Source organism: Aulonocara sp. 'chitande type north' Nkhata Bay, linkage group LG18 (assembly GCF_057382095.1).
Source record: "Aulonocara sp. 'chitande type north' Nkhata Bay isolate Kocher_YH1m ecotype deep benthic linkage group LG18, A_spYH_male_GT1.1, whole genome shotgun sequence".
In the NCBI taxonomy this organism is placed as follows: domain Eukaryota; kingdom Metazoa; phylum Chordata; class Actinopteri; order Cichliformes; family Cichlidae; genus Aulonocara; species Aulonocara sp. 'chitande type north' Nkhata Bay.
The window spans coordinates 38,864,410-38,883,967 of record NC_141361.1 but is presented as its reverse complement, the minus strand read 5'-3'; the positions used below and the strand labels follow the sequence as shown (position 1 = coordinate 38,883,967).

Genomic DNA, 19,558 nt, shown 5'->3' with positions numbered 1-19,558 from the left:
ACAGTTACTATGAGCTCAGATTTCAGACTGCTCCGGCCACAGACAGTTTTTAACACTAAGCATAGCACATTGGATGAGTCATTGCTGCTATGTTTGCTGTGCCAAATTTGATATAGTTGCTGTTATTTTCTGAGTTGGAGGTTTGATTAGACTGTTGTAATAAGGCCTCCTGGAGGTCATTCTGTTGCTCTGGCAGTGCTGATCCTGTTCCTACTTTGCAAAATGAGGACTTTCTACGGCCTTGTCCGGCTCTCCTAGTATTACTGGTTTTCTCCTGGAATCTCTTCCATGTTCTTGAGACACATCAAACCTTGTGGCAATGGCAGGTATTGCTGTGGCATCCCTGGGGGGTTGACCTGCCTGTGCAACCTCTGTATGGTCCAAGAATCACCTTATGCTACGATTAGTGACAGTGACCCTAGCCCAAGGGTGTCAAACTGCAGTCCTCATGACCAGATCACTATCCCAGAATTTTAAACATTTTGCTATAATTTTTGAGCAGTGTTTATTTTCTGTTTGTTTCTGTTTGTTTCTGCTTTTCTTGGGCTTGTGAACTGAGAAACAAGCAAAGTTCATCACTATATCCTCCTGATACTCACACTGACTTGTTAACTTAGTTAACTGCAATAATCTGCACGCCTGATATTGACTTAGTGATAATTGGTTTGTGGGCTTAATGAGTTAGCTTACATGACTCAGGCAGATAAATGTTTAAGCCCACCCCCCACCGGTCAATATGGAAGTTAACACCTTAAACCTAGCTATCCGATGCACAGAAGCCAGCTGATTAATTGGAGCAGATTAGATTATTATCTGTTATCAAGACTCTTAAAAATGTCTACAAGAAGATCCTGTGTGAAGAGACAGCCCCAGAGGAAGCCTGGGGAATCATTTTTCCTGTGCAGTGTTGTGGAGCAATTCATTACAACACACCATATATAGGTTTATCCCAAGGGCGTAGATTTGGCATGGACAGAAGGGACATGTCCCCACCAATATCCAGCGATTATTGAATTGTCCCCACCAATAATTTGATCTCTTTGAGTAAAGAAAAACCAACCCAAGTTCAATTACGTTCTCTACTGGAGTCCTACCTCATGTGACAAATATGGCCAATGTGATTGGCTGAGCCTTTCAGGGAGCCCTGTTTAGTTTTAGCAGCAACAAGCCTGCGCTGTGAGGACCTGCAGGGAAGAGAGGAGGATGGCAGCAAAAAGGAAGAACCTGGATATAAGAAGGTATTTTTCAAAGAAGCCTGTAAGTCACTTAAAGCCAAGCTCACTCATAAAATGTGTCCGTCATTACAGGCTATGCCAGGCTTTGACCCACGTCAGTCTAAAATTGTATGCAACCATGAATAACGTGTTTTGGAAACTAACTGCTCAACAGGCAGCACTATTAGTTCTCTCAGTCTCTGAGCATCGTTTCTAATTTTGATTGAAGCTGTCAGAGAAAACGCCAGCCCAAAAAGTGTGTACTCAGACACACAAGACAAGTTGATTTTTTAAATGTATTTATTGAACCAATTTGTGAAAAATGTTTTTGATTTATCTGTCCCACATTACGGATCCTGATCCAGTGATTGTAGGGTCTTAACTTACAATAAAAAGTACCTCGAGGCAACTGTTGTTGTCATTTGGTGCTATTTAAATAAAACTGAATCAAATTGAACTGTTTTGGGGATATTCATGTTGAAGTATTTCTCAGATATCAATGTCTGAAAAAGCGTGCTGGAAGTGGGTCAACAGGCTTTTTTTCCCCCTCGGCTGCTCCCATTAGGGGTTGCCACAGCACATCTTATGCCTGAACCTCACACCAACCCTCAGCATGTCCTCCTTCACTTAATCTTCACTAAGGTCTTCCTCTTCTCCTCCTGCCTGGCAGCACTCTAATGTTCTACATTCATCCTGTCCTCAAAGTGCACCTCTCATCTTCTCAGCAGCTCTGCGGTGCATCTTTTCCAGCTCATTTTCTCTGCCTACTCATATACAAGTCAATAAAAACCAGTCTCTCCTTGCTCAGTGTCCAGCCTTACCTACAACTCATTATAAGCCTTTTTGTTTGGTCACTCATTTTCACACCTAGCCTTTCAGTACTCCTGTCTCCTTTATTCAGCGATCCCACTTTTTCTTGTCATCACTGGAATATTCTCTACTTCCTCGTTCCGCCACCACCCTTGTCATCCTTCCTCTGTCTAGAGTAGGGGTGTCAAACTTATTTTACATTATGGGCCACATACAGCCCACTGTGATCTTGAGTAGCCACTGAAACTCCTCTTTCTGTCAGTGTAAAGAAGTTACATTTTAACTGTTTTTATACATGATTTCTGTAGCAGAAACTGAAAAACAGAAACTTTTCTGCCATTTCATTGTTTATGGCTTAGTTACCTAGTGTTTTATGAACGGCCATAAGGAGGTTTTTATCATTAGGAAAAGCTGTAAAACTTATGAAAATACCGTTAAAAGTCCAAAGTTTCTGCTTGTGCTTATTTGTGGTGAGCAGCAGATCAAACACGTTAACAATTATAAATGGCTTCAAACACACATTCAGGCCTGTGAGGCTCATTTAGACACTGAGCCGTGGCTCTGTGACACATGCAGACATTTCTGCATCACTGTCATTATATATAGTTTATTTTATGTAATATTCAATACTGATGTACAATTTAGCCTTTTTCAAGAAAATAATTCTTTATTCAGTGTTTTCATAAAAGTGTTTTTTTAAGCATTTGCTACTGCTAGGGAGAATAAACACGAGGTTTATAACCTGAACAAGTTTGAAACCTTTTGTCCTTGACGTTGGAACTCTCTCTATTTAGGCATCTGTCACTCAAGCCTGTCCCGCCTGCAACTTGTTCAAAATGCAGCTGCAAGACTGTTGACGGGTACCAGAAAGAGAGAGAGTATTACTCCGATACACATTGGCTACCAGTTAAATATAGAATTGATTTTGAGGTTTTATTATTTGTTTTTAAAGCTCTCTAGATTACATTTCAGATCTCCTTAGCCTGCACTTACCCACTCGAACTCTGCGCTCCTCCAGTCAGATGCTTTTAGTTCCACGCTCCCAGTTCAAATCTAAAGGTGACAGGGCTTTCTCCATTGCCGCCCCGAGACTCTGGAACAGTCTTCCCCTTTTTATAAAATCCTCCTCAACCTTGGAACTCTTCAAATCGAATCTGAAGGCCTTTCAAATTTTCCAAGGCTTTCGGAGCTCTCTGACACCTCTTTTATTCTGTTTTAGCTATTCTGGTCTCATTGGATGATGTTTGCATGTGTATACTTATACACGTATTTTATGTTCACGTATGTGTGCTTGTGTGTGAATGTGTACACTTTTGTATATGTATGTGCATGTTTGCATGTACACAGATTTTTTTACAAACATATGGATGTCTTACAATGTTTTCTATAATGTTTTCATCTTATCTATTTTAATTCTTTTTATTATATTATCCCTCTGTTCAGCACTTTGGCCGACACTTGATGTCTTTTAAATGTGCTGTATAAATAAAGATGACTTGACTCCCTGAACTCTGTGCAACAATCTTCCTGCTTTAGTTTCCATCCTTGCCTCTACCTTCACTTGCTACCTCTTTCTGTGTTTTTAGTGTAAGTGTGAAAATGTTTTGCACTAACCCTTGATTCTAGGCACAAGCACAGACATTGAAAAAACAAACTGCTCAGCATATAGCAAGCCATCTATCACTGTATTTGTTCTGCCTGTGAACAAAGCTGTGTGACTCTGCATGTTTGCTCTACTTTTTACCCAGGGCTGCAGTCAAGTCGAAGTCAAGAGGAGCATGCTAGAGGGCAATCACCATTGAGAAAGCAACTGGCCTCCAGCTTTTAATGACCTAAAAGATGTGACCCATTGGGCTTGCTGCCCACAACTTTACCCACCCCCTCCACATACACACCACCTCCACCACCAGTTTCAGGTCACCTCTCATTACCCCAGTCCATATACGCAGGGAGTCACACGCTCACCCACAATGACCCAACCATGTGGTCCTAGGCCAGCTCCAGCCAGGTCTCAATCTTTCCTTCCCCCTCCCTTCTCAGGTCATAGATCACTGCTGACACATCAGTAATTGAGCTGGAATAGATAAGAGCCAGCAGACAAGACTCCAAGGTCCTGACACTGCTGAAAAGCTGAAAAGCCAAGAACAAACATTCAAACATTGTATGTATGTTTCCAGAAAAAGGTCCACTTTACTCTGCTGCTGCTTGTCTTCCTGTTCTTCTATCATTCAGTCTGTTTAATCCCTGACAGGACTTTGGTCTGAGCCACGGCTGATATCACTGTAGTACAAGTACAGGCATGTGTAAAAGACATATAGGCCTGGATGTTTCCTACTTCTAAATTCAGGTAAAGCTGATGTTGTTGTAATCTAAACTCATGTTTGCTTTAGTTGGCATCACCTTGGCCTCCAGCAAGACTTTGAGCAACGTTGCTGTCTCAGAGTGATGATTTCAAACATTTATTGCATTATTATCAGATTGCTCCAAACACTCCCTAAAAATCTACCAGCTGACCCAGGAGCATGAGTGACCCTAAACTGCTCGGGGGGGGGGGGGGGGGGGGGGGGGGCTTCCACTTTTCATTCCAAGAGCATTTATACACCGCATACTGTATTTAATTAATCAGTCAATCAGTTATTAAACTCCGTCTTTTTTCCATTGTGTTTTCTGTCCTGTCTCTCTTCTCTCTTCTTTTCCCCTCATTCCCAACCAATCACAGCAGATGGCCCCGCCCCTCCCTGAGCCTGGTTCTGCAGGAGGTTTCTTCCTGTTAAAAGGGAGTTTTTCCTTCCCACTGTCACCATAGGTGCTTTTTTTAATGTTAGGGTTCCTCTCTATTATTGTAATGTCTTTAACTTACAATAATAAAGCACCTTGAGGCAACAGGTGTTGTGAATAGGCGCTATATAAATCAAATTAAATTAAATGTAATCATATCTACAGTGGTGGTACTCCAGTGAAACAGCTAAGACACAGCACTTCACTGCTGTGTGATTACAACTTTATTTTGAGGCTCTTTTTTTAAACTTATGACAATCTTGTTTAAGCCAAAATTGATTTCTATTTTTGCATGTAGTCATCAGTTTGGACAGAGGGGCACAGCAGAAAAAGTGCCTTTTATGCCAAATTGTTAAATGAAAGACTCAGACTGCTTAAGAAATGCATCTTTGAACAAGTTGTTTGAGAACAGGTTGTTCAAACCACTCACTAAATTATGTTTAAAAGTTTTGATTTATATGTGGCAAACAATTAAGATGTAAAATGAATAAAAACGGGACCAAGTGCTGAAAATGGTAAGGTTAACTTAGTAACACTCAAAAGAGGTAAAGGTCATTCATTTTCAAATCTGCACAGGCCTTCTTCCTCTCGACCACCTTGTTATGATTGCTGTGAAACTTTAGTTTGATATATCAAAGACTTTTCAAATATATCGTTTTCTGAAAACTGATCTGTCCACTCACCTTCAGGACCCACACATTAAAATCTGTAGCAATGTTTGAATATGAATGTCTCAGAAACTAAACTACTAAAATTAAAAGCTTGAGCCTTTGTTAACATCACAATTATTCAGGATCTGTAACTTGGGACATATACATTAATAAAAAAGTTAGTACTGGGGAGGAAATGTATGAAAAGAATTTGAAAACTGTCACCTAAAGTCAGATATTTGAGCACACACTAATAAAAACTTAACATTGCTAAAGATAACTTGTGACAACTTCTCAATGGTTTCTAGTTGAATTTCACAATACTATAAAAGACTATAAAAATCTAATTCTTAGTCACAAAAAATAATTTGTGACAATGTTCATGCTCGATTGAGCAAAGAATAAGAAGTTCTCATATATTCCATTTGTGCATTTTCAAAAAAATTAGACACATCCTGTCTCAGAGTAGTGCTGAAAAACTAACATGGATTTATTACTAATAAATGTATTACTAGGCTCGACTATTGCAATTCATTGCTATCAGCTTGTCCCAAAAACTCCCTGAAAAGCCTTTAGCTTATCTCTTTGAGCCTGGTTCTGCAGTTTCTTCCTGTTAAAAAGTAGTTTTTCATTCCCAGTGTTGCCAAATGCTTGCTCAAAAGGGCTCATTTGATTGTTAGGGTTTTCTCTCCACCTTACAATATGAAGCACCTTGTGATGACTGCTGTTGTGGTTTGGTGCTATATAAATGAAATTGAATTGAAAAATGTTTTTTGTCTAGTTCAAGCTCAAGTAACTCAAACTATAAGTGGAAACACCAAAAATCTGCAATTTCTTTGTTTAACTAGTGATTCGACCACAGAGGCAGCTTGAGCGCACTTCGAACCTGAGATGTTTTTTTCATGTATGACATTTTATTAGCAGATCAGTTAAAGGAAAACTTTGTAACATATTAATACATCTTGAACAAAGTATCCTAGATTTTACCATAGTTGTAACCAATATATGTTATCACTGCCATATGAATGTGTTTTCCCATCAGGAGTTTCAGTTTAAAAGCAAGTAAGTCTTAAAGAGAATCAGGATTTAAATAAAAAGAGAGAACACGTTGTTAGCAGGACGTACAAGCGTGATAAATTTCCATTCGTCTTTTGTCAGTGAATACGTCTGGGCCCATATGCTGGACTACAAAGCTATGTGAAAGCAGCGTTTAAAAAGCCAGGCCTACCGCATTAAAGCCCATAACAATCTCTGTTCATGGTAAGTTATCACTCTCAATTAATCACCACCCACAATAGGATTTCTGATGTGTTCAAGCCCCCTGAAAGCTGCAGGTCAAGCTGAGGGCAGACTGGCTCTCAGTTCCCCTTTCTCCATCTCCTTTCACTTTATCACATCTCTGAAGCGCCTATACATTTTTTTTATTCTTCAAGCTCTCTGAAAGAATGACAGATTCAAGCATCACACAATCCAAAACAAACACAGAGGGATAGATGTAGGTGTGTAGATCTGGGAGCAAGAGCCTGTGTAGTCTGACTCACTGACTGACTGACTGACGAACTGGCCGGCTCACTAAGAGCCTTTCTGCCTGATTAAAACCCCTCCCTGGTCATTCTGCTGGGGCTGTGTTAGCCCATGAATGGTATTGCATTGTTAAATCTCTCCCTGTTCCTGCACTGCTGAAAGGGTTTAACCAATGGTTTAGATTCAGTTACACGGTGTTGGTTCAAAGTGTCCTCCTCCCACTGCTTTGGACTATATGGTTTCCTAGGCTGACCTGTTTAGACGCCTCCGTGGAAATGTCATGTTGCCCCTCCCATGGGTTGAACCCAACATTCGCTTTGATAGGTAACAAAAAAATCACTTGTGATGGGGTTGAACCAATGGGTTTTTTTTTTTTTTAAGTAAAACGAATTGTGGTTAAGTGGAACAGCATGGTCTTGGAGTTGTAAGATGAGCACTGATGGGGCATTCACTAAAAAGTTTTGTATTAAGAATAACACTGCACAATAAATCTACAGGGCGTTCACTAGAAGCTACCCTGTGCTGCAAAAACAAGGCCATTTTCTATATATTAACATTGTTTTCTTAGAACAGCAAAAAACTATTTGACCTACGTTTCAAAAATCACAAATGTGGTGGAGTTAAAAGTGGATCTATAGAGATTAACTTTGCAATACAAACAGCAAAATAGATGATGTGACATTTAAGAAGTAAAATGGAGAAACACAAGAATGCAAATTATGTGAAGAAGAGATATTTTATGTTGCACAAGTTGGGAAGTTAGACCAGTTCTTTCAGTCAGACATCAAAGAACTGGCTGTTTGCTGTTTGCTACGAGTACAGCAGAAGGCACTTTTACTCATTCATTGCAATAGATGTTTTCAGCTCAACTGGAGTGGAAAAACAATGTTAATCAACCCGGAAGTCAATGAAAGCTCAATGAATAGTTTAAGGACACAGTGGGAGCCTTGGGACTGCTGAACAGCACAGTGCTTGTTACTCTAGATGATGGTGAAATCAATTTGCTTTGCTTGGTAAAGCTGAGAGAAGATGATGGTGACGTGGTGATGATGAGTTGCCTTTTGCTTCAGAATGTTGTCCATTAGCAGGCCATCATTTTTTTTGGCATCCAAAGAATTTTGGAAAGGATGAACTCTGATTTTTGGAAACCCCTAAAGTGAATATTTGTTTTTTTCTGTTACGTATCATATCATGAACAAAGTGCAGTGAGGATAATGAGAAAGAGTTCTCCCTAGTTTGAAAAGTTTCCAGCATGAGGTTTAAGATAAGGAGTGACATCAAAAGGAAAATTCCATGTTCGCTCACAGCCCTGCACTAGCTGACTGATTGAACGATTTGGAAACAAGCCTAGTAAAACACACGTTTCTCATTTCTAAATAAGTAGTGAAGGTCCCCAGAACTGCAAATACAACTCTACATGGTGCATTGTTTCATGCTAACTAAGACCATTGCATATATGCTCGGTGTGGTGGCCTGTGGGTCATAGCATGCTAAATTCTTCAAGAGAGATAACCAGTGTAAACAAAGCAAATATGTACCTGAAATCTTTATGAATTGCAATAATTTAATAGAAAAAAAGAATTAAAGTGTTTTAAATGTGCGAGACGTTCCTGAAATGTAAATCATAGTCGTTTGTGTGATTGAATGACTATTGTTTGAACATCCTTCCAAAACATTGCGTCACAGTGAGCAAAATATTGCTAAATGGAAAATTGTGTTAATGTCTGTAATGTTTCTTGGCCATCAGTTCGATGTCTGTGACACTGGGCTGGACACTGCCTGAGCTATCTAGCAAAGATCAGCTTGTTAACAATAATTTAGGCTATAAGAAAACAAAAGCACAAGTTAAATGTCACAATCCTTAACATTTTCTTAGGGATTGTCCTAACAGTATTTGAGCTTTATTGTTGTTTAAAGTCTATCAAGTGCAACTAAACTGGTTCAGCTCAGAGGCAGACAACAACAGGCAGTGATGGGCACACTGTGCAGTTACACTCATCTGTACATTCGAACCAGATTAGAATAGAAAAGCTGATCCAGTAAAGCCGAGAGTATTGTGTTTAATACATGGGTTTGTGGGACCCCTACTTAGTATAATTGTTCCTGAAAAGCCTGACGTATACAGTCAGATGTAGCAGAATTTATGCAAATCAATGCTCATACATGCAAACTGATATTTCATTTATTTATTTATTTTTTATCGGTCAGAAGGTTCAGTAAACATCCCAGTTTCAAAGAAACATTTCATGGTTCAGGCTTCACTTGGTTAAAAGTAAATACTTCTATAATTGGATATAAGCTCAATGGGCCTGGAGACCCTCTGCTAAGTGACAGCGCAACTGTCAAGACACACAAATAACTATAAAAAACACCACTTTTGTTATTGTGCCTTAAAGTACGTAGAAATTTCAAGCAGGAACTCACTGTGCGGAAAATATTTCATCAAAACAGAAATCCAAACCTAGACCTACGCACAAAACGCCTTTCAGGCCAGTTCACATTTTCCATCAGTCACCTCCTGCGCTAGAATAGGACAAGCCTATAATCAATTAGTAGTTTTCTCTTCATGTGTCTGTCAATTAGCCCGGCCAGAGATCAGTGATATGACTGCTTTATTAGCCGAGTCTGCTGTCCTCATCCTTTCCTTACTTACGACTAGTAACCTAATAACAACACTTTAACATGACATTGATTGGACAGATGCAGAAAAAAACCACCTTGTCAACATAATTTAAAAAATATGCCCCCTCATTTTACTGCTACCTGTGGATTCTAATGTCAAGAAAAGCCTTAAATGGAGTGTCATAGAGTTTAGTTCAGCAGTAAAGGAAAATGCTAATCAGCACCAAACAAAGTAGAAATGATCTTTAGTCACACAGTCTGAGAAGTTAACATTTGTAAGACTTCAGTGCACTCAACGTCTTTGGGTGTTTTTCAGAGCAAGTCAGTTGCCAAAAGCAATTTGAACATGTTACCCGGGGCAACCACTGTGGTTGGTTTGTGTTATTTAAGCTATTTGGTTTCCTGTGTTTGTCAGCACTTTGCAGTGTTGGTTGCAGCATTTTCTGTGCGTTTATGAGTCATATAATCACTTGAAATTTTAACACAACAAATAACCATTAGAAAATGATAAAATTATATTTTTATTAATATTAAATTATAATAATGATAAATTAAAGTTAATTGGCTCGAGGTCTTGCATCTGTGAAAATCAGACTGAAACTTACTCGAGTAGCAGTAAAAAAAAAGAACATTTACACTTACACAGCTCAGTGTTAATGGAAGAAGTAGTGCGTCCTTAATGTGTCAAACAATAACTGGATGTGTTTTCTAGATTTTTCTTACACAGTTTGTGTGGAAAAGCGCTTGCGCTTGCATTTCCCTGTTTCTGCAAGATCACCTTCATAGTGAAATGAAGATGAAAATGACTGAGAAGGTTCTGTGAAGTTAACGTGCTGTGACTTTTACAACTGTTTAAATACTTCAATTGATTTTTTTTAAAAAGAAGCTAAAATGCCTGAATTTGTTAAAAGCTGTGATGTCCTGCAACAAGCACATTGTAAAATAAATAAATAAATAAAAACAAGGTGTAAGCAGATTTACATTAAGAACATTTCTTCTGGTAGCTCCGTGAAGGAAATTCGTGGCAACTCCAACACTTTTACTGTTCTGATATCAGAATCTGAATCGTGTATTAATCCCAGGGGAACAGTGTAAAAACGAACTCTGTACAATAACAAGTAAAAGACAAAGAACAGTAAATAGCAGTAGTAATAATATCCACGTGTATCGTCCAGGCGGCTCTCACACACCAAGTAGTCTCCATGGATACTGACTTTAGGTATATTTTACAGCCTGCTGGAGCAGCTCAGGAGGGTTTCCTACTTCATGGCTGGCTCTCTTTTCAAAGCCATACTCTTTTGGTCTGCAAGAACAACACATATAATGTTGGCGCTGGGGCTTTCTGTAAAAGTAATTGGTTTCATTGGAAAGTGGATAAATAGCTGTGGCTGGTTGTGGAGGGCGTCCTGCCGAGTTTGACCGCTCCTGGGTTAATCGCAGTCCTCTGAGGCTGGAAGCTGTCCCAGTCGGCACTGGCCACCAGCCACCGAAGATCTGACTTACATCATAGCTGGGTTCAGCTGCAGGCAAACGAAAAAGAAAATGTCTGATGACTACATTTAAACCCATTGATGATGACAAAGTTTTTTATTGCCTCACATAGGGTTCGGGAAACATATTCTTGGTGCACTTTTACTTTAATATTTCTACTTTTTAACTTGCACAGCGCAGAAGTTCATTTTCCTTTATAACCGGAGAAACTTCTTTCACATTACTCTTTGCAGTTTGAGTCAGTGATTCTTGGAATTGATTACGAGACAATAAAACACAGGATTACGCGCGGTGAATACATATATATATTTCCATAGGTTTTGTGCAGCCTCTGATTACATCAATGTACACTTTGAGATATGAGTCTGGTTTCTGTACTCCGTGAACGGCACAGCGCAGCACAGCACAAGACTGGGGGATTTTGGGGTTGTTGTTGTTGTTGTTGTTGTTTTTACAAAAAACAACCAAACTGTAACCTAGCTGTTTTGATATAATTTTCTCTTTTTCGCTGATAACTCTGCAGATCATTTAGAGACTAAAAAACTTAGTTACCTCACACTCTCAGTTATGGGTATTTACAGTGTTGGTGCTTTTATTTCACCTCTTCAGCTTATCCAAGTATTCAAAAATCACCGGTACTACACTTTCACCCCCACTGCTTCCCCTTTTCATACAGAAAGAAATGCGGAAAGAATATCTGAATGTGTCCGTCGACGCCAGAGCAATGCCACTTGACAAGCTGTGGATGAAACTGATTTTTTTTTTATCACCACTACCAATACTTTACCTCCAGTCTTTCCAATCCGACCAAAAATAAGCTGCCATTTCAGCACCATAAACTCATTATTTTCTGCATGCAGGCTTTTGTTTTTGATTGATTTGACGTTCGCATAATGCTGACTTTCTCCATCCCATCGGCTGACTGAAACGGCCTTTTTGTGCCACTTGACTTTCTCTCTCACACACAGCTGCATTTGTCTTGCAAATCCATCCCCGCTGCGTCGCGTTCAGGCGAGGAAAAGAGAGCAGTCGGACATCAGTGAAGTTCAAGCCAGCGAACAAGCGGAGAGGCTGTTCCATAGCAGCAGCTTTTGTCGATATCAAAACGGAGAGCTGGTGAAAAATGATGCATGCTTTTGCACCTCTGAATCCTGGCAACTGACAGAGTAAGGGATGGGGTGGAGGGTCCGGGGTATAAAAACTAAAAGAAAAAAACCTTCCCTGGAGGCTGAAAGTGAACAAAGAATCTCGGACTAAACGGGTTGAGTGTCCTCTAGCGCGCGACGGGGATCAGCAGCTCAGAATGTAGGAGATGGATGGAGACGCACACGTATAAACGGCCATGACTGAAATTAGCATATTTGTAATTTATCACTTTTTGTTGAGTTATTCGGGGATTTTTTAAGAAAAAAAAAAAAGATAATTTACGATCATTTGTCAGCTCATGTAGGCTGAGCAATTACAGCTTTTCCTCTGGACATCACACAGCCTCCAGCATCCCAACTGAATTCGAAGACTTTTAGATTTCTCCGAAAACGCAAGAAGTTGGTGCCTTCTTGTCCGTTTATAAGTTTCGATTCATCGTCGCCATGACATTTTCTTCCAAGTCAGTCCAGTCTGCTTCATTTCCATATCTTTTCAAAGGAGCTTCCTTGTGAATAGACTGTAATATTTCATGATGGGGCACGCAAAAGCTGTGCACAATGCCGCTCATATCCACTTTGCTTTCAGGAGCAACAAAGATCATAGCAAGACGTCTTTATGGCTAATTCAGTCAAAGGCGCATCTCCCGTCCTCCGGCGCGGAGGTCAGGCCGCCGTGTTCCGTCCACCAGGGGGGTTTTCAGAGGCCAGAGACGGCCAGCTGGCTCCATCACGCGCGCGCGCGCGCGCGCACACACACACACACACATTTATTTATTTATTTATTTATTGACTGGACGACAAATGCCCATAAAACCAAACAAGATCGAGTTTTATTGACAGCTGACATTTTGAGTGATATTTCCCCCGAGCAGGAGGTGAAATAGTGATAAGTAAATTAATGAATAAATGTCTCGTTTTCAACAAATGCGTGTATCATATGGAGATACCCACAGCTCCCATCAAAATGCGCTTTTACGCTGGTTTTGAAAAAAAAAATTAACACGCGCTTTGCTTCAGATTAGACACGTGAGTTTGTAGAACATAAAAATTCAAGCAAAAGGTCACTTTAAAAACTCTTCCTAAAATGTGTACATTGTGTCTCTTCGGTTGGTGACTGCATTCCAAGTACGTTGTGTGATGCATCGTCTTACGAAAGACACCTGAAATCACACCGAGGTCAATATCAGCTGCCTCCACCAGGCGGATCGCTACAGTTTATTATTCAGATACTTCTCGTAAATATTTTCATGGACTTACATGAGCATTGTCCTTTTCGGCTGAGCAGTAAACGCACCATTGCGCAGTAAAACCAAACAGCAAAGGTACCCTTTTACGCACGAACCCGACGAAACCAACTGCAGGGTTAATACCTAAAGTGTGAGTTAAACGGGACGTTCGCAAGGAGGTTTTTGGATTCGAGTTTATTTAGTTACAGCTTCTAACTGGAATTGGCGGCTCATTGTACAGCGCCATCTAATGCACTACTCTGACAAATACAGTTTATCACAGGCGGCTGCTAAAGTGCCATTTCTGTGTGACTCGTCTTATTTGACTCTAGCGCTGTAAGACAGTTGAAATTACTCCGCTCGTTTCAGCTCCAGTCTCTGCGTGTACTGTTAGTAATATTCATGCGCCAAAATAACACTTCGACCCCTTTAAATTCTCCACTCTGCGGTCAAAAATGGAAAATAATTTTTCTTAAATGTACACCAGGCGCCGCCACAAAGAAATACAGTCCAGAGGTAATAATTTATCCACTCGGTCTTCTGTATTTGCCACCCTGCTTTCTCAATTGGGAAAGCTGTTCGTGCGCCCCGGAGCCACTTGTTGCCAGCGCATAAAGTTAGAGCTTTTGAGAAGTTAAATATCCAGGAAGGAACACAAGTTAGTATCTCAAGGGCTTTACGGGGACAAAAGACCAGCGCCTTAGCACCATATGCTTAATGGCTACAGCCGTCTAGCCTTTATTAAAGGCAAAAAGTGGTCCTTTAAAAGTTGGAAAGGCTCCTTTATTTGAGTTAGATGGAGCACTTGCGCACAAAACCAGAAGCGCGCATTGCCATTGACTCGGCCCCTTTCTCTTTCTTTCAGGACTCTGAAGCGGCCACCGTCATCGCCCGTTTCACTCCAACATAAGCTTTTCATCACCAGGCTTTGTTCTCGGTGAAAGTAATGCTGCGAATCAAAGACATGACAATATTTTCCATCAGCTTGGAGACCCTGGACAAGAGCCCTCGAGCTCTGGCAAAAATCAGGGCCGGTTATTCATCCTGTCATTCCGCACCTGTGGTCCTGCATTCAAAGTATACAAACCTGTCCCTATTAACATTAATTATTCACAAACAACACAAAGGCTGAAATAGAGCAGGTTGAAGTCTGTTTATGGCTCCTAGATGTTTTATTCCTCTGAAGATGTGCCCAAAGCTTTTTTCTTCCCCTCTCTTGCAACCAAGTGTCCGTCTCTCTTTCAGTCTTGAGTAGCCCTACAGTTTGGATTTTACAATCGCAGCATCTGCTTAATCTCGGGGGATGAAAATATGACACAAAACATAGCTAATCGAGGATTTGTTACATCCCGGTAATGAGTGATCGAAGCGAGAAACAATGGTGCGGGACTATGACAGCCGCATGATTCAGGCCCACTTGGTTTACTCTCTTGTGGGGAAAGCACCAGGTGATGGTAAGAAAATCGTCGGACGAGTAGAGAACGCAGCTCTTTTCTCTCCATAGAAAAAATAGAAGACATAAATTTAATTGGCTTATCAAGGCGCGGCGACCAGGCCTCGCTGTTAATTGACTGCGGGTGCACAAAACAAACGCAGGGATGTGTTTGGCTCGTCCGGCCCGCGCTGCGCTTTTAGCCCAGTGTCACGTCATTGAACTTGTGCTTTATTATTGCAAAACGTCATGCTTTACAGTGGCCATATTGTATCGTGGACAAAGGGCGATGGAACATTAAAGACGTGGAAAACGGTGCCAACGCCGTCTCGAACAGTGCAAGGGCCTCTCTTTTTGCTTGTTTTAAAGCAGCTGCTGTTCAGGGACTAGCAAGGAGGAAATCAAAAGAGACAAAGTTTCAGCTACCAGGTGCATCCTCGGAGAAAACGGCGCAGACAAGTCTCTGCCAGCGTGACAAAGAAAGCCTCATAAAAGATGCCATTTAGACCGAAAGGTCACGTCTGAAAAGAAGAAGCACCGGAGAACGATCTCAGCTACCTCCCCTCATCTCCGCATTCAGAGCCGAGCCAGCACAAATCCACTGAGCACCTTTGACTTACCTTGCGCGCTGATCGGCCACCTTGGCGAATCTATACCAGTGGAAAAGCTCCACGGCCGGCACTCTGATGCCATGCTGAAAGCACAAAAGCTCATAATCCGGTGTATTAGAATGAGTCCTGGGGCTTCATTCCCCGAGCGAGATAATCTGCAGATCAAGCCGATCTGTGGTTCTTCTTTGGCGCTCACATGCGGGTTCAAACCGGATGTGAAAAAAATACAGCGTATTGGACCCATTACTCTGTGTCGGTCGGTGCTGGTAAACTAAAGCTCCGCACCGGTGTCTTTTTAAAACGGCGCCATAAACTGGCAGCAGACTTCTTTATTAATTGTTAATTCACTTTCAACCTTCGGTGCCATGAAATAAATATTCAAAGTCACCCGTGCGTAACAGTGCAAGTGTCCGATGCATGAAGCCATTGCATGATCTTAGCAGACGCAAAGCCAGGAGGATAACGGCTCACTCATAAATGTCCTGGCGAAAACAGTGCTCTGTAGCATTGTGCCATCTATTACAGCAGAGACTGTGTTCATTAGAATTACCCTGCAAACCTTCAACAATCCACTTACAGATGCAAAGAAAACGAGCTATCAAATCATAACTAAAAGTATGAGTTAGCGTACAATAGAAATATGGATCTGTTGTTTATGGCGACCTATCTCAGCAGTGATGAACACGTTCAAAAGTTTTAGTGAACCGTCTTTGCAGCTTTATGGCTTTCGTCCCAGAAAATCAGATTTTTGTGACTGATTTAAATGTTGGAACTCTGGAAAGCATCTGGTTATTTTCTGAATTCTGTGCTATTCTTAGAAATCAGTTTGTCAGACAGCTCGCTTCTACCTCGGACGACTCGCACTCGTTTGTACTGCAGCAGGATGTAAGAGCGCGCCGCGTGCCTGCGCTCAGTCTGCAGATCCTTTCTCAACCAAATCGCTATCTGTGGCTCAGAAGGTTCAGGCCTGCGCAGAACTAAAGGAAATCAAACTTTCCGCGCCAAGCCTGTAGTCGGAATGACAAGATAGCTGGGAGGATTTAAGCCTGGCCGCGACCGCACCAAACGACGCTGAGACGCGCTTTGCGTTGCGACACTAAAAAGCGCGAGTGCGACACTACAACGTCTGAACGGACCTGCAGCTCTTTCCAAGGAGGTGAAGTTGCATTAACTCTCTAACATTTGACTTTCTAATGGCTGCAGCAGGATTACATGCTGCTGTCGGAGGCACAGAGGAAGTGGAAAATCGGCTAAACAGAGGCTGAGAGAAACAACGTAACTGTCATTAAAAGAGGAAAAACGAAGGAAAGACGAGTTGTGCAGCTGAAGAAGAAACAAGCATACCTGCTCTGCTGCAGGTGCAGCGGGTCCTCCTCAGCCTGTGTGCGGCAGCTTTTAGCCACTCATGCTTCATATATACGCCAGCGTGTCGGCAGAGGGGGCGGCCGCAGAGAAGGCCGTGGGGACACATGTTCCTGGGATGCCGCTACCACGGGAAAATCTGTCCCGACAGCACCTGGCAGCACAGAGAGTATTGACTGCTTTCCCACCATACTGTTGCACGCCCGCGTGCGCTTTAAACACCTTCAGCTGTCTGTGGGTGTACAGTGCGCCTCATTAGCATTCATTTGCATATTTATGTCACAGCATTAGAGCGCTTTCTTCTTTCATTCACTCAATCACACTTTCAGGTCAAAGCGCGTCAGCTTCCAGCGGCCACTGCGCAATTCCACGGCAAGGAGGATGCTCCCCTCACCCATTCATCGACTAACACGCATGTGTGTATTTTAAAGATGTGTTATTGTTATCTGAGAGTTCCGAATTCACGGTGATTTTTAAAATCTGACGATAAAAAGTTTGGGCAAACAAGCAATAAAACTGCGACTGGTTGGATTGTTAACTGGTTCAAGAACGGACACATTTGTGCTGCTCTCTACAAAACACATCGTTAGTGTGATAATCCAAAGGCACAGCTCACAGAGCTCACACTTATGCGCAGCAAGCCGTTTTCAGTAAGACTGGCGCTAAACATTTACATTCAATAGTTTCATCTTCTGTGAACACAGAAATGTTTAACGCACACAGCAATAATAATAATAATAATAATAATAATAATAATAATAATAATAATAATAATAATAACAATAATAATAATAACAATAATAATAATAATAATAATAATAATAATAATAATAATAACAATAATAATAACAATAATAATAATAATAATAATAACAATAATAATAATAACAATAATAATAATAATAATAATAATAATAACAATAATAATAATAATAATAATAATAATAATAATAACAATAATAATAATAATAATAATAACAATAATAATAATAATAATAATAACAATAATAATAATAACAATAATAATAATAATAATAATAATAGTCTTCTTATCAGTTGGTTCTTTTATTTGAAGAGAGCATATAAATAGAAATCATTGTGGACCGATATAAAAATACATTTTGTCTTACAGTACATTTAAATTAAAACATATATTATCACCTGTGAAACAAAATAAATACATGATTGCCAGCTGCTTGAATTACAAAAATAAAATTATCAACATGATAAAACTATGTACAGCACTGAGGCCAGTATGTAAAACTGTAAAATCAGCTCACATGCTGCTCCTTTTCACATTAACAGACAATAGCGTGATACACTTTACAGTCGTCACATTTCCATGGCGCAAGGCTTGTGCTGCTGTTCAGGCCACCAGGTTGAAGGGAGGCTCGTTTTCGATGTCTGTGAGGCCCGGTTTACTGTGCAGTTTTCGGGGGTCCTCCGGTGTCCAGACTTTTGCTGTACGGATGATGTTCTGCTCCCGGAGCTGCTTTTCATCCGACCAAGACAGCGAGTGACCGGCCAGCGGAGGCAGGCCGTAGTCGGGGTCGCTTGGCGAGGGGGACCCTGGAGGGGGAAAAGCAAAAATTAATAAAATTTTCACAATTGTTTATTTTAATTTCCGCACCACTTTTTTGGCTTTGTTTTATTTTGCTTTTTTCGCACCATGACACCATAAATCTGACTCTGACGATTGTCTGATTCAAATTAGATGCGCCCACGAGTCTCTTATTACGCATAAAGGCAGGCTTGGTTCCATTACGACCACTGTAAAAACAAAGGCGCACTCACTTGTTCCTCTGTGGCAGATGATTACTTTCTTGGGCTGCGCGTGCATGTCGCTGCTGGAGTTTCTAATAGGAAGGTCAGACTGCACGAGCTCAGCCAGGAAGTTGATGTAGCCGATGGCCAGCCGCAGAGTGTCCACTTTAGAGAGTCTCTTCTCGTAGGGCAGAGTGGGGATGTGGGAGCGTAGGCCCTCGAACGCGTCATTGATGGACTGCATCCTCCGCCGCTCCCTGACGTTGGCCGCCTGCCTCAGCTGCTGCATCTCCATCTCAGACCTCATCCGCCTCCTGCGCTTCAGCAACGGCCCGCCGTGATGGCCCATCCGAGGAGACAGCTCCGGCGTGCTGTCTGCGCAGCCGTAGGAGAAGACGGAGGACGAAGAGGAGAAGGACAGGTTGCCGATGTCGTAGTCTCCATCGTGAGGCGGTGCTCTGCCGCTGCCGTCTTTGCTGTAATAGTCTTGAAAATTACCCGAGAGGAAGTCCACTTCGTCATCCAGAAAGTCATCCGTCTCCAAGTGTCCATCTCGAGAGGACTGGTCGGTGAAAAACTCGTCATCGTCGAAATAAGGAGGGGAGGAGAAAGAGTCGAGTCCAGAGAAAGGGTCCAGCACCCCATCCATGTTTGTTTTCTTCCTGCTGTTACTGCGGAAACAATCACACCCGTCTTTCCTTTGACACTGTGCTCGCGCTCTGCACTAGCTGAACTTTTAGCTGAAGAACAGGCACGCGAGGGTTCTTTATAGCGACATCCATAGTCGCGTGCCGTTTGCCAGGCGGGCCAACCAATCACAGCTCGGTCCGTGAGGCGCACCTCGAGATAGTCCCCCAAACCACGCCCCTTGTCCCCGCTGTCCGAGCTTGCTCTGACGTCTTAACTGAGCTCCACCAGCTGGACCGTGC

General features: G+C 41.6%; 1 protein-coding gene across 1 annotated transcript; it reads right to left on the bottom strand.

Moving 5' to 3' along the window:
* Nucleotides 1–17,954: 17,954 nt before the first annotated feature.
* Nucleotides 17,955–19,280, bottom strand: ptf1a (pancreas associated transcription factor 1a). The gene is made up of 2 exons (XM_086272584.1): nt 18,660–19,280; nt 17,955–18,434 (listed from the first exon to the last, which is right to left on the bottom strand). Exons 1-2 carry the CDS (start codon nt 19,276–19,278, stop codon nt 18,232–18,234), a joined length of 822 nt encoding a protein of 273 aa, XP_086128710.1. The 5' UTR covers nt 19,279–19,280; the 3' UTR covers nt 17,955–18,231.
* Between the last annotated feature and the right edge of the window lie 278 nt (nt 19,281–19,558).